This window comes from Marmota monax, unplaced genomic scaffold (genome assembly GCF_021218885.2).
Source record: "Marmota monax isolate L192 unplaced genomic scaffold, Marmota_monax_Labrador192_F-V1.1 WCK01_AAM20220418_F8-fsc00030, whole genome shotgun sequence".
NCBI lineage: Eukaryota > Metazoa > Chordata > Mammalia > Rodentia > Sciuridae > Marmota > Marmota monax.
Genome location: NW_026691988.1, coordinates 1,837,448 through 1,857,539, shown reverse-complemented (window position 1 = coordinate 1,857,539; position 20,092 = coordinate 1,837,448). Strand labels below are relative to the sequence as shown.

Below are 20,092 nucleotides of genomic sequence, written 5' to 3'. Positions count from 1 at the left end.
TGTTTTGAACAACCAATAAAAAAAAATTAAAAAAAAAAAAATAAATAAATAAATAAATAAAAAAAAAAAAAAAAAAAGAAAACCTATATAATTGTTCTTAGCTTTGCTTCCATACCAATGCACATGGGGGATATGAGATTATTAGTGATTATGGTTCTACTGATTGACTCCCAGGAAGATGGGGAATGCCCCTGAAGGACTGTATTTGACTTCCAAGGAGGAATAGTTTTATAAGTTAGTTGAGAATAATTAATATAAAACAACTAATCTAGTCACTGAAAAGAAGCAATAATCCAAATTGCTAAAGCCTTATTTCAGTTCCTATCCCACTATGCTGTAGAGTATGATATTGCTAAAATCCTTGAGAACACTCCACTCCCTGACACCCCTTCACCCCCTTTTCCAGACCCAGTGGAGTACTTTTGGTCCTCATCCTAATCTTTATGCAATATTTGATGCTACTAGCATTCTCAATATTTTGATGCTACAAGTATACCCCTTCCTTCTAGAAATTTCTTCTTTTGGCTCCCAGCATCTTACGCTCTCTAGCTTTTGTTCTCATTCTCCATCTCCTTCCCTATTTCTTTAAACATTTCTGAGATTTCCATGTTCCCTAATGCCCTTCCTTTTCTCACTTCTGTTTCATCCATCTGAGTAAATTCAAAGTTAACTCAGACTTAATGTGTTGATAACTTAAGAATATGACTGTACCTGATTTTTTCCTAAAAATACAGTTTCAACAGGGGAAGTAATATTATTTGTGTTTTCCTTCAGTACTAAACATATTCCAAACCAAAATGATGATATTTTTACTCCCAAATACCTATTACCTATTTTACTTGGTGGCATTATGTCTCCCCCTTTCAGTCTCCTAAACTAGAAAAGTCACCCTACCCATCATTCACATCTAATCCATCAACATCCTTACTGATTTCTCCTTCTAAATAATGATATTTGTATAATTTTTAGAAACTTTTACCAACATATAATCGACACCTTATACTTTGCCCATGATTAAAGTATGCAATCTAACAAGTTTTAAAATTCTTCATACCTATGGAACCCACCACCACAATAAAGAAAATGAACATATTCACAACCCAAATGTGTTCTGTTGCATTGTAACCCTCATTCCCAACCCTCCCTGCATGCCCTATCTATAGGTAGCCTCTATTTGCTTTGTGTGGCTATAGATCAGTTTTCATTGTCTATATCATTTTATATAAATGTGGGTTTTGTTTGCCTTATTTTACTCATTAATTATTTTTATATCAAACCATTTTGTATGTCTATTCATATTTTATGAACAAGTAGAATTCCATTGTATGGGCACATAACAATCCACGTATTTCCATTTGCCTACTGATGAATATTTGGTTTCTTTTCAGTTTGGGGACATAACAAATAAAGGTAATATGAACATCATGGCATAAGTCTTTGTATGGATATATGGTTTTAGGTGTTTTGAGTGAATGCCTGGGAATAGGAATGGCTGTTTCATAGGGTAGAGGAACCTACAACCTGTTAGCCAATGTTTCTGTGCCATTTTATATCTTCATCAGCAGTGTAGGAGGGTTTCAGTTATTCCATATCTTTGCCAGAACTAGTTATGATCAGTCTTTTAAATTTCAGATTTTTTTCTTTTGGTACCAGGAATTGAACTCAGGGGCATTCTCTACCACTGAGCCACATCCCCAGCCCTATTTTGTGTATTTTATTTAGAGACACGGTCTCATTGTGGTATTTAGCATGTTGCTTTTGCTGAGGCTGGCTTTGAACTTGCAATCCCCCTGCATCAGTCTCCCGAGCCACTGGGATTACAGGCCTGTGCCACTACTCCCGACAAATTTTAGATATTTTTAATAACCATGCAGTGGTATCCTATTTTGGATTTATTTTGCATTTTCCTAACATTGAATCCTACCGTAACTCTTATTTCACTGTTTATTAAGTGTGATCTATGAATACTGATATTGAAGTAAATAATTACATTCTTGTACTTTATTGAGATTTTAATTCCCAACTATAACTAGGAACTATTTCCTTATAACTTTTGTGTCTTTTTCTGTTTGAGCTTTAATGCTTTTATTTTTAATAGAAAAAATAATTTATGTTGCTAGAATAATAAAATGCTTTAAAAGTATCATGAAAATGAGGAACAACCAAAGGCAGGAGAAACCAGAAGTTTTCAACCTAATATGAGAATCTGAGTTCTGAACAACAGAAGTTTATAGGATTTAATGTGATTTTTTTGAGGGGCAACAGGGTTTGAACTCAGGAGCACTCGACCACTGAGTTACATCCCAGCACTATTTTGTATTTTATTTAGAGACAGAGTCTCACTGAGTTGCTTAGCACCTCGCTATTGCTGAGGCTGGCTTTGAACTCATGATCCTCCTGCCTCAGCCTCCCGAGCTGCTGAGATTACAAGTGCGCAGGCATGAGCCACTGCACCTAGCTTAATATGATATTTTTTTAATGGTGATAATATAGAGATACATGAGAGCAGTTTATAGGATGATTCATGTCATCAAGACCTAAAATAAAAGTGAGAATGATTGCTTAGTGTGTTTGATATTTAAGAATGCATACATCAATGTCAGTCTAGAGTTAATGTGAACAACATGATGGAGATATGTGAAAGAGAAGGTATCAGTTAATTGAGCCAAAGGAATCAAGCTAGAGAACAGGACTGAAGCAGAGGATACTATATGGAAAAGAAAAGACAAAGACCTTCAGATTTTTGGATCAGAGAGTAGAAACAACGTAGGTCTAGTGAAATCTGGAAAAATTGCACCAGTGGAGGAAAGAACTTTTCACTTTTCACTTTTCACATTGAGTTACAATAAACCAAAAACATATTTTAACTGCTTTCAAGTTTGTACAGTATTATAATTTGACCTTTGACTAACATTATTTAAGACTACAGGACTCTTGATCACTCACTTTATTGGACAGAGAGTCTACATATTTGACTGATTATAGAAACAGGTATTTCCAAGATTTATAGAAATTATTCTGCTAGGTAGTCAAATCATTCCATCATGATTTTTTTTTTGCATTCTAGATTTATTTTTTAACACATTATTATCTTTAGAGTTTATAGCACTAGGCAATTCAGCCAAGTGTTCCTGAGTATTTTCTTTTTTACCTTTCCCACAGTGTATATACGGACCTTTTCCTTTTTTCTTCAGACCTATTATTCTTCTATCTCTTACCTTTCTCTAGTCTCCATTTATTTTCTACTTTTATAGTCAATGAAAAATTAGGGCATCTGGAGAGAATAATCTCAAAATCCCATCTCATAGCTACAAACTTATCTCTAACTTTACTTCTTATTTCATCTTGTCTCGGGGAGCAAAGGTTTCTTTCTGTCTCAGATTGAGCCCTCTCTTTCCACATGGGTGCAATGCTCCCAGGCTTTCTAAGGGCTTGCTCATGCTGTATTCATTATTTCTTTTGTATTTCTAATTGCTTCCTCTTCCTCTAATTGCTGCCTCTTTCTCCAATTGCATCCTTTGCAGCCTACAGACATGATCAAGAATCATTCATTCAATCTACTCCTCAAGCACTTATTGAGTAATTACTATGTGCTAAGAACTGATGGAGAAAAATAATATTTTTCTCACCTGTGATCCGATCCTTGCCTTCAAACTCCATATCCCCCCTTTTTTTTGCTATGACCTTTTCTTTCTTCTGGATTTTTGTGCCAAACTTTCTTCAGAATCAGTCTACACTTACGGTGTCTGCTTTCCCATAGTACTTTGTGACCTAATACTCTGTTCTTGACTCTCACTGCGGCCACTCCACCATTTTTTTCCAAAGCCCCCGGTGATGATGGATATCTTTTTAATATTTGCGTTTTCCAGGGCTTTGGGCCATTTTATTGTAGACATAACTGCTTGAATTTTTCTCATCACTATTCACAGGCAACTACTGAGATTTAATGATGATTCCTAGTTGTCTATCTCTTACAGAACTCTGTGATCCTCAGATACATATAACTAATTCCTGCCAATTACACATTTTCCCTAGGCTGCAGAAGGTACTAAAAGTACCTTGTGTACAGAATGTCCAAAATAGAACTCAGCATCTTTTCCAGAAAACCTGTTATTTTCCCTGTATTTAAAAGCTGCTTGAATAGCACTGACATAATCTTGTTATCTAAGGAAAAACAAAACAAAACAAAAAAGAAATCATTCTACACCTTTTTTTTTTAAGTTAGCCTCCACATGGCATATATCACAAAAGTCTTCAGTTTTAAGATACTTAATACCTTTCAACTCCATTCTTTCTTCTCCATTCTCACGGCCATTAACTTACTTTTCTTTTTTCTCACTGTCTACCTGGTTTACTGCATACTGCGGAAGCATCCTAAACTGTCAATAAAATATAAATCTGATGATGTTACTTCCTAGGACCCCTATAGTTCTGGAAAGCTAAACTCATTCACTTAGCTTACAAGGCCCTTTATGTACTGGCTTTGTTACCTCAGCTTTATCTGATAATTTTCTGCCAACATTCATCCATTGAGCCTAAGGATTCACTTACAGTCGCTAATTTGTTTCCCAAAATGTTTCACAAAATGCTAGTACTGCAGGAATGGATGTTTTTCTGTGATTAAGTGAGTTCGGGGAAACTTGGTAAAATGAGTTAAACATTATTACTGAACAACTAAGCCAAGCCTGGAACATGCATCCATCATATGTGGGAGCAAGGTATTTGTCAGAATTCCAACAGAAGCTCAAAATTACTTTTTGTCTTAATAACACTCCAAGGAAGTGTAGCTGGGAAATGATATATTCTGCTCTCTGATGGTGACAGACCTTCCTGTAACTTTTTCACCACTCTGAAATGTCCTCATGTGCCTTTATCCAGCTAACTCTTCAACTCCTGCTTGAGCTTCAGGGCCACTGCCAGGACGTGACCTCTCCTTTCCCTTAAACAATAATGTCTTCCCTTCTCTTAAACATTGACATCTTCTTATGACTATTAATCTGCTACATGCATCTCTATCAGCAATTAGAGCCATATAGCCTCTGACCACTGAATCTTGTCTAACTCACCCAGTAGACTGCAAGCTTGTTGAAGGAAAAGGCATGTTTTAGTATGTAGTGGGTGACTAGCAGAAATTTGTTAATTGCAGGAATTAATGATGATACAAAGTTAAATCTAAATTGTCATGCAATGTTACATGGACATCATCAAAATTAATTAAGTCTATTTATATTAACAAATAATAAATGCTTCATTTGCAAATATAGGTAATACCACAGTACACAGAATTCAGGGAATTATACCTAAATAGCAATAGCACCATGTTAAGAATAAAAAGACCTGGCTTCCTCCCTTGGTTGTGGGATCTTATGTACACATGATTGCAACCACGTATTAAGTTTGTGTATTTCCCTTTTTCCAGCAACAGAACAAAATACCTCCTTATGTTATCAAACAAAATAATGTTTGTGGAAGTGTTTTTAAAAGTCCCAGAACCATACAAATGTCATTTTATTGTTAATCAATTATTTACTCAAACACATACAGATCTTTTTGACATTTCTAAAGAGCAAAGACCTGGTAGCTATGCTCTTCCACCCCTACATGTTCTACTGCAGAATTCTTTAAAGGAAACATCTTGAAAAACTGAAAATAACAGAAAAGCACACAATATTTTTTCAAGCCTATTATGGGATATAATTTTACAAGTTGTAAGACAGTTTTATGCTTTCAAATTAAGCTCTCAGTTTCAAAAGAAAATGACAGGGAACCATTTGGCTCTTCAATCAGTCTTGTCTAATCCAAACTACTTATAGCGAAGCCAAGAAATGACTGTGTCAATTTTTCTCAGAACTTGTGAGTAACTGAAATTACACCCAGGGTCTTTCTCCTGATTAGGTTCATGGGTACTTTGGATGGCATGATTAAGGCCCATACTACATTATTACTATAAAAACTCACCTTGTTTTTGAATTCTTGACAGGGTGAATGATTTCCATCTCCCATCATTATGGTTTTGATTGCTGACAATGGAAGCCATTCCTGACCCCAGATCATAGCTGACTTTTATGTGGCCATCACTGAGCTCTACACTCATGAAATCTTTCTATTAATAGAGTAAAAAAAAAATACATCAATGATTAGACACACAGAGAAACATATGGGTATTCACTTTTTTATGGCATTTATAATAGGGCCTTGTGGCTAAATTGCCCAATGTGTTGCTCGGTAACAGAAATACCCTTTGGAAATAGAACTCCTGTTAGTATTGTGTGAATTTTCGTGGATGTTATGTTATGGTGCAAATGATCCCAAATAAACTGCTAAGACGTATTCTATCATTATAGCACTACAAAGTGGGTTCCTTTGAAACATGTTAAGCAAACAAAAAGGTAGGTTCCCTGAAAAAAATTTGCTAAGAAATATTGACCTGAAAAAGTAAGGGCAAAAAAATATTTAGAATCACCTTTCAACTTAGTTCTTTGGGGAAAAAAAAAGTAAGAAAATAGTTTTTCTGCTGTATAATTTTATACTGGGAAAATATTTACTGTCTGCTTCTCTTAAAGGATTATATAAGAAGTTATATTGAAAATAAATGACAATTAAATTGTATCCATAATTGAAGTTATCAATAAAAATATATAAGCATCATCTGCAGCACCCACCTTTGACTACCATATAGTCATCCCAGACTCCCCTTTTTATATTTTTAATTGTAGTTGGACCCAATACCTTTATTTTATGTATTTTTATGTCGTGCTGAGGATCGAACCCAGTGCTATCCACATGGTAGTTGAGCACTCTACCGCTGAGCCATAACCCAAGCCCATCCCAGACTCTTTTAACAATAACTGATGATTTTTACAAATAAGTGATAACTGTACTGGAATTCTACAAAAAAAAGAAAACACATTATCAATTATGAAAACTCTGACTATGCATGTTTTCTTTACCAGGTCTCTTGTGGCAAGGTACATGAGGAGAGCACTTGATGAAAATGTCCGGAACTTGAACATGACAGTGGAGATGTTGGGGTACCAACGAATGGGGCGGCTGACCAATGCATAACCTTCTCCATCAAACTGAATAGTCCCTTCACTGTCTTCCACCTGAGGACTGAAAGGAGACATCTCACATGAATTAGACCTACTCTGTCCATCATTATTCAATGTATCCAACTGAGACTAGATTGTAAGCTATTGTAGAGCAGAAACTATGCCCAATATGTCTTCTATTCTTCTGCTTCTCACCACCTCTACTACTACCATTTTATAACAAAAAATAACCATCTTTCACCTGGACTTCATTAGGTGTTCAAAACTAGGTAATAATGGGTATTTCAAATTTTTTATGTTTAGATGATGCAATTGGTGAATAGTTATATTTGTGTTTAAACTTATCTTATTGCTAATTGTGAAAACTGGTAGTGTTTGGGGATAGGTTGAAATTCTATAATTAGACTTCCCAGATGCATAATGTAATGGACTAACAGACCCCTAATCTCTGAATATTCACCATCCAGTAGATTTTCTTAGAACAGATTAGATTTCAACAATGAAGGATGCCTGTATTTAATTGTGTATTTTTTTTAAATCTGTGTCCTTCACTTGTAGTGAAGCTCTGTGAGACCATCTAGAATTTACAGGCCAGTCCTCATGTGATGGGATTCAACATCTATGTAGCATTTGGCTCAAAGAACCCAGTATGCATTTGTAGGGTAAAGAAGATTTTAGTATAGACAAGTTCTTCCAGAGAATACATGCTTAATCAGTATTGACTGAATAATTATACCTAAGTCTTATGGTGCAGTTCAATTTTCTTCAAATGATGTTATGTGTCTACCTATTTAATCACTATTGATATTGTGGGGATATTGTTTTAAACTTACAGTATCTGCATGTTAGGATATATTTAATCTCTGAAACTGGAGTGTTGTATCAGCTTGAGCATAGAAAGAGAGATTGAGAAATATTATTGTATCATCATTATAAAACAACAGGAGCCTAAAATACTATTTTTATGAAATCATGTTTAATGAGAAAATATATAGTGAACAAAAACTTAATGGGCTTGTGTAGAAAGAGCTGTTACATACTTAGCATTCTGTTCCTGGACTAGAGAGATAAAAGCACTAAAGATAAAGCAAAAGATACTTTTTCAATACTCATGAGAAATGCTAACTGGAAGACTGAGTAAATCAACCTCTTAGGAGTAGAACTGATAGTGAATAAATTGGCTATTATGTGGCCTTCCTTCATGATGATAATGAATGCATTACTTTCTGGAGCAATGCATTAGTGATGAGAAAATGTTTCTGAAAATCTACCTAGAAGTTCCCTAAACTTCTCAATTACTAGAATTTTTCATTATATGCAGCTAGGTCATCAATGCAACCCAGGAAAGGGTTGTGGGAATCCCTGTTGACTATTTTATTGATACTTTGGCCCAATACAGTGTTACTTATAACTTTAAAAAATATCCAAATCAAAAACATTAACGTCTCACAATACAACGTGAGCATAGGTTGGAGAATCAAAACAAAAATATTACATTTTATTTTTCATATACAAAAACTTTGAACACTTGTACCCTGGTGTCCTTATGTCTCTAATCTACCAACTCCCTCAACAGGTAATAGAAAAAACAATAGATTAGAGGGCAAGTACCCTGGAGTCTACTATGAAATCTCATGAAGGTCTTGCTACAAGTCTCTAAATAGTTTTACGTCTAAGTTTCTCAACTGTGATATTAAAAGTTAGATCACTTAGGATTCTCAAGCCCCTTCAACTCTAACACTGAGGAGATTCTCTTACTAAAGCAATAGACAGAGTAAGAAAAAGAGTTTTGTGTAGAAGTGAGTGGCATACAGATAGATGTACTTAATTATTCGCTGATAACAGCCCCCCCAAAAAAAAAAAATTCTAGGCTTGGTGACTTTGGGATGGGGGACAATAAATTCTTCCAGGTATATTCTGTAATAATTCAACAGCTAACATTATACTAGATTTTTCCTATTCATTTTGAGCACATTTACCAGAAACAGTAACTAGTATATTAATAACTGAAAGCATCTTAACTTCCCTTATTTTTCTCTGTTGAACCTGGATGTCTGGTCAAGTTACGAGGGATTAACTGTGCTATTTTGAAACAGTCATTATATTCTGTAGTTAACAAGCAGTTATGTATGTTGGTTTTTGGTATTTAAAATTTCATCATAATTTTAATGTTTAGCTAAATACATTTTACTTTCAGCATTTTTTTTCTATATTTTAATCTTAATGTGATTTTTGGCAGGTTAAGAAAAATGAGATACATTTTAAAATATACCATTGACAAAGTAATCTTTTCAAAGTATAACAATAATTATAACCCTTCTATTGACTACTGAATAAATACAAATTTCTAAAACTGACACTCTAGGTCTTCTACAAAATTTTCCAATCTAGTTCTTTTAGCTTCATGTTTTACATCTTTTCTATAAATTCACTTTTGCCCTTTAACTAGAACAATTGGTCATTATGTTAAAAATGTGATCCGTGTTTTCCTGAAAAGAAAACAGAACACAAACAATACCTAAAGTTCTAAAAAATGATTCTTACAAATACCAGCGTTTATGAGAAAATAGTTTGGGGAAGATCATTCAAAATTTCTGCAACCACATAATCAGAGCACTCACACACAAAAAAAAAAACAATGACAGTCCTAATAAAAATATTTGCACAGCTCAAAAAGATACATTAAAAAAACCTAAAAACAGAGAATTATTCCAGAAACAGAACTTCACCTTAAAAGGAAAAGGTGAAGGTAGTTTGACTACATGGAGTGTAAGGAAGGGTTGACCCTGCAGGGTGACCATGTGCTCAAAATGCACTATGATAGAGTAAAACTGGGCAATGAACATTTCCAGGCTGGAATGCTTTGCCAAAGCCAGCTGAGGACAAGTGTGCAGGTGAAATGGCTTTGTATGCAGGCTGCACTATGGGCTTGGTATCCTGATCTCAGTGTCTGCAGCCTGTTGGGTTGCTTTGCGTTCTGCTACCCTTACTTGACATGCAAAACATTAACATGCTGGGAAGGACTGGGTATAAACCCATGTGACCTCTGTATGTTACTTGTATTGTTCTCCCACTAACCAATCCTGTATGAGCAAGTTCACACTTGTTCATCTTTTTTACAAACTGCAGACTGGCTTTTCAGCCTCCCCACATTTTCTTTCCCTGATCTCTGGGACCAGAATGCTCTCTATATTCCACATCTCACCTGCTCTCTTCTCTTGTTGGACTTTTATCCTATGTTAAGGGCCACCTCAAATGTTGCCTCCTTCACTAAACAGATCTCGATGCCTTCAACCTGATGTGAACAATCTAGGTATACTTGGTACCTTTTTAAAGGGATCTTTTTTAAATAGCTTATATTTTAACATTTGGCTTTTCTTTTTTCCTGTTGATAAATTTCTTGATGTCTGGAACAAGACTGGCTTCATACTAGTATCAGGTAGTTGTATGCATGAATCTTTGTAACCTACAAATTGCCCTATGAATATATATGAATTCTATTATTATTATATCAATTAATATAACACATTGTAGGTTGGTAGTACAATATCTTTGCAGAATTAATAATTAGTGGCATTATAGTCCTATCTGATATGCACTACTCAATAGATATTAAGTGCTTTAGATGTTTTGTTGGTAACAGGCTTCTAAAACTTCTACTTAGAAATTTACCAAAGATACTTAGAAAAAAATTGGTATTTCTTTGTGAGTAGTAAAACATTAACACAGACCTCATCACTTTTGTTGTAGTGAAAGAATTTTACAGATAACCTTCCATATTAAATTTTATTGAAGGTTATTGAAAAAAATATTTTAAATAGGTCATGCTTTCAAACTATCCTCATGCTGTGTTGATAAATTCAAGATGCCAAAAAGAAAGAGAGTTGGAAGTTTAAACTTTCACAAGGAATTAATTTGGAGCTACTTTCTTCTATGCAACTCTAAAAATGCTGAGAAGAAAATGTACAGTGTATTCTGCCATTTTAATGAGTGACTTGGGTTTTGAAAGTATGCATGTGCCCTTTAAATTAGAAGTGAAAAACACAAACTCCTTAGCACTTTTGAATTGCTATGTATATCACATTAAATCTTCCAGATATTTGTGTTTTATAGCTTTAACTTATTATAATGAAATTATTTTATGATAGGGTAACTAGGAGACTCCATTTTTTTTTATGCTGAGAAATCCTCTACTTCTAGCTAATTATTTTATATCCTGTCTTCAAGTTTATATAAAAATTTGTATTCTTGCTAGGAGCAGGGGTGACATACCACCTGCCATCCTAGTGAATTGAGAGGCTGGAGAAGGAAGATTGCAAGTTCAAGACCAGACTCAGCAATTTAGTGAGACCTTCATTAAGTGAGTAAAACCCTGTCTCAAAATAAAAAAATAAAAAGTATTAGGAATATGGCTCAGTGGTAAATTATCTCTGAGTCAATCCCCAGTACAAAAAAAAATATTCTTCCTACATTCTTTGTATACTGGTGTATTTTCAAACTTTTATTCATTCCAGCCTCTATCTTATAGTGGATGATTTGTAACACAGAATTTCTTCTGGTCTGTCTAGACCCCAGATTCTTCTCTTATAAGCAGAATCTTGAAGTCCTGTGGTTTCCACTGAAAGCATTCATAGGAACTGATGTGTCAATTTGATAAAACCTGGGTTAGGCTTCTAAATTTATGCTTAATAAGTTTGGGAAGAACTTTTTTAATGAAATAATAGTCTGGCTACAGAAAAAACATAGATAAGCAAAACCCATGGACGTGAAGGGACACTGAGGTAGAAAAAGACAGTAGTCTTAATTGACTTTGTTGGAAATATCTTGCCTTTGCAAATTTTACAAAAACATAATATCATGCAAACGTACTGCTAGGATACCTCCCAGGACCTTAAAATTACTTGTATAAATTGGAAGCAAGAACTAGAAGTTACATTAGCTTTATGGTAAATCCACCTCTGTGTATAATCATTTCAAAACAGCTCCATATTATCTATGTGACAATAGAATTTTACACTATAAAATAAAAATTTTCATGACACACAGAACCATTCTCAGGGGAGTTCTCAACTAACCTGACAGTACAGCCTTTGCAGTCACCTTCTTTTTCTCGGAAATTCCACAAACCTATAGGTTTACCATCAAAGTGTGTTTCTCCCATACAGCCAGTGAATGTAATCACACGCACAGCATCGGCCTTCTACAGAGAAAGGTATTGTACTTGTTAGAATTAAGAATTTCACAAATAATCTACCAGTATCTGCAAGAATTACTAACAGTAGAAGGTAGACTAGTTATTATCTATTTTTTCTGATATTTTTAATTTCACATCTACTCTTCTTTTAACAACATTATATCACCAAAGTTACTCAAAGATGGCTCAAAATAAAGGGGTGATGGAAGCTCAAATATTTCATCAATAGATGCTGGTACCACTTAATCCCCATTAATGAATGCAATTGTCCCTTGGTATTCACCATGGTTGGTTCCAACACCCCCGTGGATACTACAATTCTTAGAGGTTCAAGTCCCTTGTACCAAATGGGGTAGTAATTGCATATAAACTGGACGCATCCTCCTCTATGCTTTAAATCATTTCTAGATTGCTTATAAAGCCTAATATGACATGAACACTATGGAAATAGTTGTTATACTGCATAGTTTAGAGAATAATAATAATAATAAATCTGAATCTGGACATGTTTAGTACAGATGCAACTTTATTTTTTGAATATTATTGATCCTTGGTTGGTTGGATCTTAGATTGGGGAACCCACGGATATTGACAGAAGTCTATAAACCATTTCTAATTTCTGCTGAAGTTCTCGACATTTTTATTTTTTGGTTTACAACATGGGTTTATTGTGGGAATTCAATTAGATGATTTCTTTATGGTACCAAGCTCAGTGTCTGGCATAGAATAGTTGTTTAGTAGGCATTACTGTAACTACATGATTTTCTTTGGGCAAATCTCGACCACACATACACTAAGAGTATTTCTCTCTTGAGAGCATGAGAAAGATTGATAACACAGGGAGAAGGGAAAAAAAAACTTGCATGTATCCTTATCATTTTATAATAGGGCTGCCTTTCACTTTTCATTTCTATTCATAACCAGGTAGGTCTCCAGTTCAAGAGAATGAAGAAAAAGAAGCAAATTTGTATGAAAAGGACCATACAAATTATGCTTGCTGGTATTTCTAGCACAGGCCTCAGGGTCTAAAAGGGCTCAATAAAAATCTGCTGAATGACAATCTTGATGTTGTTCTCACAGGGAAACGCCATATGCTTCATACATACCATTACTGCAAAGGAGGAAAGTGACCCAGTTCACTTTAGAGATCCTTGATGTAGTTTAAACAACTTAACGTTTGTTTAAACCTTGATGTATTACAGACAAATTCTAAATTTGGGTGCCTACAACTTTAGAAACTCTGCTAAAGCTAATCCACATTACTTGAATTATCTGGAAATAAGGGTAGATTGACATGTTTGGGTTTTAGAATGAATGTAAAAAGATGGTCAATGAATGGTTAAATTTTTTTAGTTATATCTTTATTTAAACCCATCACATGAATATCTATGTGCCTGTCAATGAATATCTATCAATGTGCCTGTGTGGAAAGAATGTTGATCAGAGCCCCTGATATTACAAGTCAGAATGGTCCTTGGAATACTCCCTCAGAACATTTTCCAGAGGTTGATTATCCTACTTGTGGATTCTTTTTGTGTCTCCTTGCATCCTAAAAAGCTATACTTGAGAAATTTTCCTGCTCATTTGAATTTTCATCATCAAGTTCATTTAGTTACTTTTTTTTATAGCTTTGACTCATATTCTCATGTGACAGGAGTCTTGAAACTCTTGGCCAAAATGGTTTCTTAAGATTTTCTACAGATTTCATTTGTCTACTTTTTTTTTTTCCTGAGACTGACAAAAAGTTGCTTTGTGCCAGTGACAACTGCATAGTAAGACTTTATTTAAGGTGTGACTACCTTGACTTGGGCACTGGTCACCTGATTGGTACACATGTTCTCCCTACTCATCTTAGCAGTAGAGCATGGTGATTAAGAGAGAGACTCCTGTGCTTGTTAACCTGTATTCAAATGCCAGCTCTGCCACTAAATACTATGACCTTGATCAGGACAGTCACTTCTTTCTTCCTCTTTAACTATGAAATGAGGATATAAATATCTACCTGCTATGGCTTAACATCTATGTCCTCCCTACCTCACTGCCCAGTTCTTGTGTTGAAATCCTGATTCACAAGGCATTAGGAGGTAAGAAACTTTGCAGGTGATCAGATCATAAGGGTGGTGCCTCCATGAATGGGATTAGTGTCCTTATAAAACAGGTATAAGTTAACATACCCCACCCCCCTTCTACTATGAAGACACAGCAAGAATGTTCCTTCTATGTGTAACAGGCACCCATTAGACATCAAATCTGCTGGCATCTTGAGCTTAGCCTTTAGTAATTTTCTGCTTATTAGCTATCCAATGGTAATTTTGTTATAGCAGTAATTTTATGGTAATTTTGTTATAGCAGCCCATACAGACAGACTAAGACATAACTTTTGGAATGTTTGTGATGATTAAATGAGTTAATTCATGTAAATTACTTAGAATATTACTTAGTGCATACTGTTTAAAAAGTGTTATAAAAGCACATTATTGTTTACTACAATAAAAGAGCAAGATGGATATTTTTATCACCCTTTTCTAGTTGAGAAAATTGAAGCTCAAGGGGTTAAGTGACTTGCCTGAGGTCATATCTTAGTAAGTGGTTGAGGAGGGATTCCAACCTGGATTTGATTTCAAAATTCATGGCTTTTGTACCACTGTGTGCTACACCTATATTTATCTTTCTAGGAAGCAGAGAGACTTGGCAATATGACTATATGTTATTATGTACCACATATATTTATATGTTGTTCTAGGAAATGAGGATGATTTTAGTCTGTAGTTGTGGAATCAATTCCCATGTTTTATAGTCACATCTCGTACACAAAGCAAACAAAGCATCCTTGCTCTCTATGCAGGTTAAGTTCTCATAAATTTGGGGTCACCCTGACTTTTCACATTTTCTGACTAATCTCATCCCAGGGTGATTATGATGAGTCCAGGATTAGCCATTATATTTGGTTGTACTCTTGCATATCACCCACAGGTTGTTTTTCAACACCTAATTCCATTTAATCAACATAAGCTTCTTTAAAATGCAGGCACTTTGCAATTTGAAATGCATGAGGACCTGTCATGAAGCAATTATGAATATTAAGTGCATTACTCTGAGAATGAGAAGAGCAACTCGAAAACTTTTAAAACCAGATCCTGATTTGAAAGCTTATAGCTCTTTGATATTTCCCAAGGTATTCATGAATCTTTTAATTAGATGTGAATATGAACTTTATAGCACTTCATGTCTATAAATTACAAATTAATTCAGAAAATGATGTATATTTAAAAAAAAATACTTCGCTCTTGAGGCAACTAAAACAAGGAAAAAAACCAAAGAACTAATGCCACTGATAAGGGCAAAACAATTATTTAGGTAAATGCACATGGGTTATAAATACAATGTTTCCAGAGTGAGTTTTCAAGATTCAATGAAGAAACTTTTACTCAAAATAAATTTGTGTTCTTTTTTTTTTAAGTCAAGTATAAAGTTACAAGTTTTTTCAGAGCTTCTTCATGCCTTCTTCCAAAGAAATCAGGCAAGAGTTGTCTCTAAAGATGAAATAAAGAGAGTGGGTGAGAGCACATTACCTTTAATTTCCCAGTCAAGCCACCAACAAACAGCATTGCATTTGCATCCACATCTAGAATGGTGTATCCTGGAGGGGATACTGAGTGGTAGGTGCTGGGCACAATGCTGGCTTTGGGTCCATCCAGGGCTCTCACAGAAATAGATCCATTTCTTCCCGTTCTTTAAGGGTAAGTGTTAAAATAAAGGGGAAGGAAATATAGAAAATGAAATGTACATCATATCTCTGTCAACTTCAGATTTCAATAACATAAAATATAGAGCACTCTTGTGGAAAATTTTCAGATAAAAGTAGATGTCTAGCTTCAAATATTCCAAACTCATTAAATCTCAAATTAACACCCAGAGTCTGATCTTTGCTGGATATTTATAGTCAGATTGAACCAGGACTAGATATTCTTATCCTGATTCTGTGTACACACTGATACAAAATGACACAGCATCCATTAGTTTATGAAATTGCTATGAGTCAAGTGGAAACTTTTTTTCTATTGTTTTACATAATTGATGTTTTCTATGCATTCAACAAATTTATATTAACTCATTTAGCATTTTGTCTAATTTAATTTGGCAAGTGAAACCCAGATGAGCCACCCTTCTGCAGTATAAGATGCATATTTTTTTTCCTAAAATTCCTTATAATATTTTGAGTACAAATTTGCTTATGTAGTCTTCCTGAAATTGTCTTTTAGTTTGCTGCACCATCTTAATGTATATAGTATAATATATAGTCTTCAGAGTTGTGTATACAAATTGTATGGGAGTTCTCTTAAATTCAATTAACAGAATTTTGAAAGCTATTAGCATTTTATTTCATTTTCTTCTTCAAGTGATTGATTTCCATGCATTGTTAAATATGAAAATCTGGTCTCTCTTCTGAGACAAGCAGTCATAACACAACTTCAGTGTCATATTTCTCTCCCTGCTGTCTCATTTTGGTAATCTTTTTATCTTTAAGGGCCAGCTTTAAATGAAATACATGGGAACAAAAGAGTGAATTTAACAATTAAAGTTCTTCTTTAACAGAATGAATCTCTTCTGATAAAAGTGTACTTTGTGAGAATAAATGTCCTAAAACCTGGTAAAATATTTAATCCCTCCATTACTACCACATATGTTAGCACATTCTGTTTTTTTTAATCTCTCTCTCTCTCTCTCACACACACACACACACACACACACACACACCTTTGCTGAACTAAAACTATTGCTTTCCATAAAATTTTCTTTCAAACTTTATTTTAGAAAAAATAAGTGTGTATAAACAGAATGAAACTATATGTACCTATGTACCCCTTATCTATATTGAGTGCTAGTTCAAGTGTTCTGCACCTGTTTGAAGAACTTCATCTATAGTTCTAGGTCCTTAGCCACACCACTCAGCTGTTAGATTCTTTGGGCTTAATAGGGAATTAAGAATTGGGAAAAGAACAGAAAATAGGGGGCAAGTTCTAGAGACAGGAATGGTTGTTTAAGTAATCCACGTGCTGTTCAATGTTGATAATTGGATTAAGGCTTCAGAGATAGAATTACTGATTCAATTTCCTATGACTTTGCATTCTCAGAAGAAAGGATTGACATAATACATATGGATGCTGACAGTTTCACAGTTTCTTGTTTTTTTTTTTTTTTTTTTGCATCTGCCTGAAGACATTGTTGCTACCTAGGCGAGAAGAGGAATTATGTACACAAAAAGATAAGCAATAATGGAATTCTTAGGCTCTTGCCTTTGTTTAACACGAATGTCAGTAATTTATTTTCCCCCTCAAGCAAAATAAAATGCCTTCAAATGGCTAAATCCCCAAATTTCTACCAGATAACAGATGAAGAGGTCATAAATAGATTGGTCACTCTGGTTGGTACCTTGAAGGTGTGGCATTCTTAACAGGTATAGGAATATATGTATACCCACATTTATGCATATACATGTAATATGTGAAATTCATAATATGTACATACAATCATACACAGCTACCGTATTAAAATGGAAATAGGAGTTTTCTCTGAAACTGGAAAGCTACTTCAAAATTCTGTTACTGAGTTATCTTAATCTTTATTGAGTAGTTACCTTGATGCTTCAATACGGTACCAATATGAGTCATCAATAGTCAAATCTGGATATTCCACACGCCCAACTCCAGATCCAACATCCCAGAGGAAACTTACTTTGCCTTTACGCATTTCTATAGCCAGAAAGTCAATCTGGTTTGGAGAAATACAAAAACAGTAGATTATTAGATGTAAAGCCCTTTGAAAGAGGAGTACCTTAGAGTACTTTTTCACAGGTGTCATATAGAGATATGTAAAATAATTGGATTCAGAATTCATTATTGTTTTCACCAATGACACTGACATTTTTGAGATGCAGCTATGATTTTTTTTTATTTACCCAAAGTGATCCAAAGTTCCTCATCTGAAATGGCAAATATTAACTTATTTCAAAACTGGTTTGCTAGAGTCTTATTCATTTTGGAAGATCCCACACATGTAGAATCAAGTGGTTCAAATGGGAAGCATTAGAACTCTATGTGTAAGTTTTTGTAGATTCAACTTATGCCATTTCAGTTTGAGTCATAAAGTCAACATGAGTTAGAAGATTTTCATTGGTAAGAAATTAGGACACAATTTGCTATTTTAATTTTATTAATATGAACTTTCCTTGTAATTTCTCAGTTTGAAAAGAGTAAGAAAAAAAAGCTTTATATCTACTAGCTCTTCTTTTTAAATAGCTAGATCTGAAAACATAATTCAAAGTAAATGCTGGCATACTAATAGATGAAAGCAAATACGCCTAAATATTGTAAAGAATTCTCTACTTATTTGCTTTCTAACTTCACGTGACACTTCAGAACTTCATGTGGTGAGATTCTGAAGTTTTCAAATCTGAAAGTCTGGCCACCTTAGACACTGTTGGGACCATGTTATAAATTCTGTGATTTTCCCCTAACACCAGGGTTACCCTCTGACATTACATGTACACAGTAGACTAAAAAAAAGCTGAATATTAGACTTACAAATTTGGCACTTCCAAGATAAAAAAGGAGGTTGTCAGCAACGGCTGTCTTGACGTTGACAATAATATTATTGTAGCTTCCTTTCTTGATTTCCGGCTTGTATGTTCGAATGCAGTCACCTCCGGAAGACACAGATACTTTGATCTTCAAGAAAAACAAGGTACAAAGACCTTAGACTAAATCTCTCAGGAAGTTTGAAGTAGCTCCCAAACAACCACAAACCCATCACCACTTTTTCTTTGAAGTTGTTTTTCAATCATCAGATAGTGTGATTAAGTGCCCATATGCAGACACCATCATGCTTACTAGTGAGGGCACAGAAGAGCAGCTCCCCACTCGCACTTTGACAATGAGCTGTTCCCAGCACCTTGGCTTGTTAGCATGCTACTAGTTTTTGAAGCATGCAACTAACAAATTCTTCCCTTCATACCTGTCTCTTTTGTGAATATAGGGACATTTTCAAAAGGGGGTTTTACGAGGAGCTAATGGGAATGATCTTCATTAAGGTTGCTTAATGAAATTTTACAATTCAGGTTTCAGCAATTTGGGTATCATTTAAAGTAGAGAGCTATTTTTTCTTAGTTTTCAAGAGGAAATTACCTCCCATGCTCTTACAGTTGAAAGAGGCCAAATAAATTTTGTTCTAGATGTTATAATAATAAGAAGGATATTAATCATTCCTCTCAGAACATACATTTCAGAATAAATTATACTTTTTTTATTAAAAAATGCCAAGAAATGAGATGGAAATAATTTCTAAAGGCTATCAGTACTAATGTATTTAACAGCTCCTTTTTCTTTTGAAACGTACTTTAAAAATTACTATGAATTTCTAAGAAAGGAATTCCTATGTGAATAGAATGACACTGTTTGTACCAATTTTTATCTACATTCAGGGAGCCTTTCTTCAATCACAAATAACACTACCTGATTATTTGATTTCATTTCCTTTGGGTCAGGTACAAAATCACCATTGAAGGGGTGCTTTTAGGACAGCCATGTAGTTGCTTGGTCTGAGAAGTTGCAACTTGGCTGATTGATGGTACTCATAGGAGGAGGCAGAGAAAGGGCAAGGAACACAACCTCTTTTGCCACTGGTTCCAATGCCCAGCCTCGGGGAGCCTCTGGGCCCTCATTGGTAGTGAATTTCTGTTTTCTCTTTTCGTCTGGCATTTCGTGCTACACATTTAGTTTTCACACTCAGAGCAAAACCAACTAGCACTGTGGTCACCCTCCTGGAAGGCTGGTGCAGACTATAAACA

At 34.7% G+C, this 20,092-nt stretch overlaps 1 protein-coding gene across 6 annotated transcripts in view; it reads right to left on the bottom strand.

Annotated features, from left to right (window-relative positions):
* Positions 1-20,092, bottom strand: part of Lama2 (laminin subunit alpha 2) — a 564,351-nt gene that overhangs the window by 41,829 nt on the left and 502,430 nt on the right. For all 6 annotated transcript variants that reach the window (XM_058581074.1, XM_058581053.1, XM_058581067.1 and 3 more), the window contains 6 exons: positions 18,831-18,974; positions 17,885-18,018; positions 15,819-15,978; positions 12,128-12,252; positions 6,951-7,113; positions 5,959-6,103 (listed from right to left, as the gene is read on the bottom strand). In XM_058581074.1, coding sequence (XP_058437057.1) covers positions 5,959-6,103; positions 6,951-7,113; positions 12,128-12,252; positions 15,819-15,978; positions 17,885-18,018; positions 18,831-18,974 — 871 coding nt within the window. The remainder of the gene's footprint in view (positions 1-5,958; positions 6,104-6,950; positions 7,114-12,127; positions 12,253-15,818; positions 15,979-17,884; positions 18,019-18,830; positions 18,975-20,092) is intronic.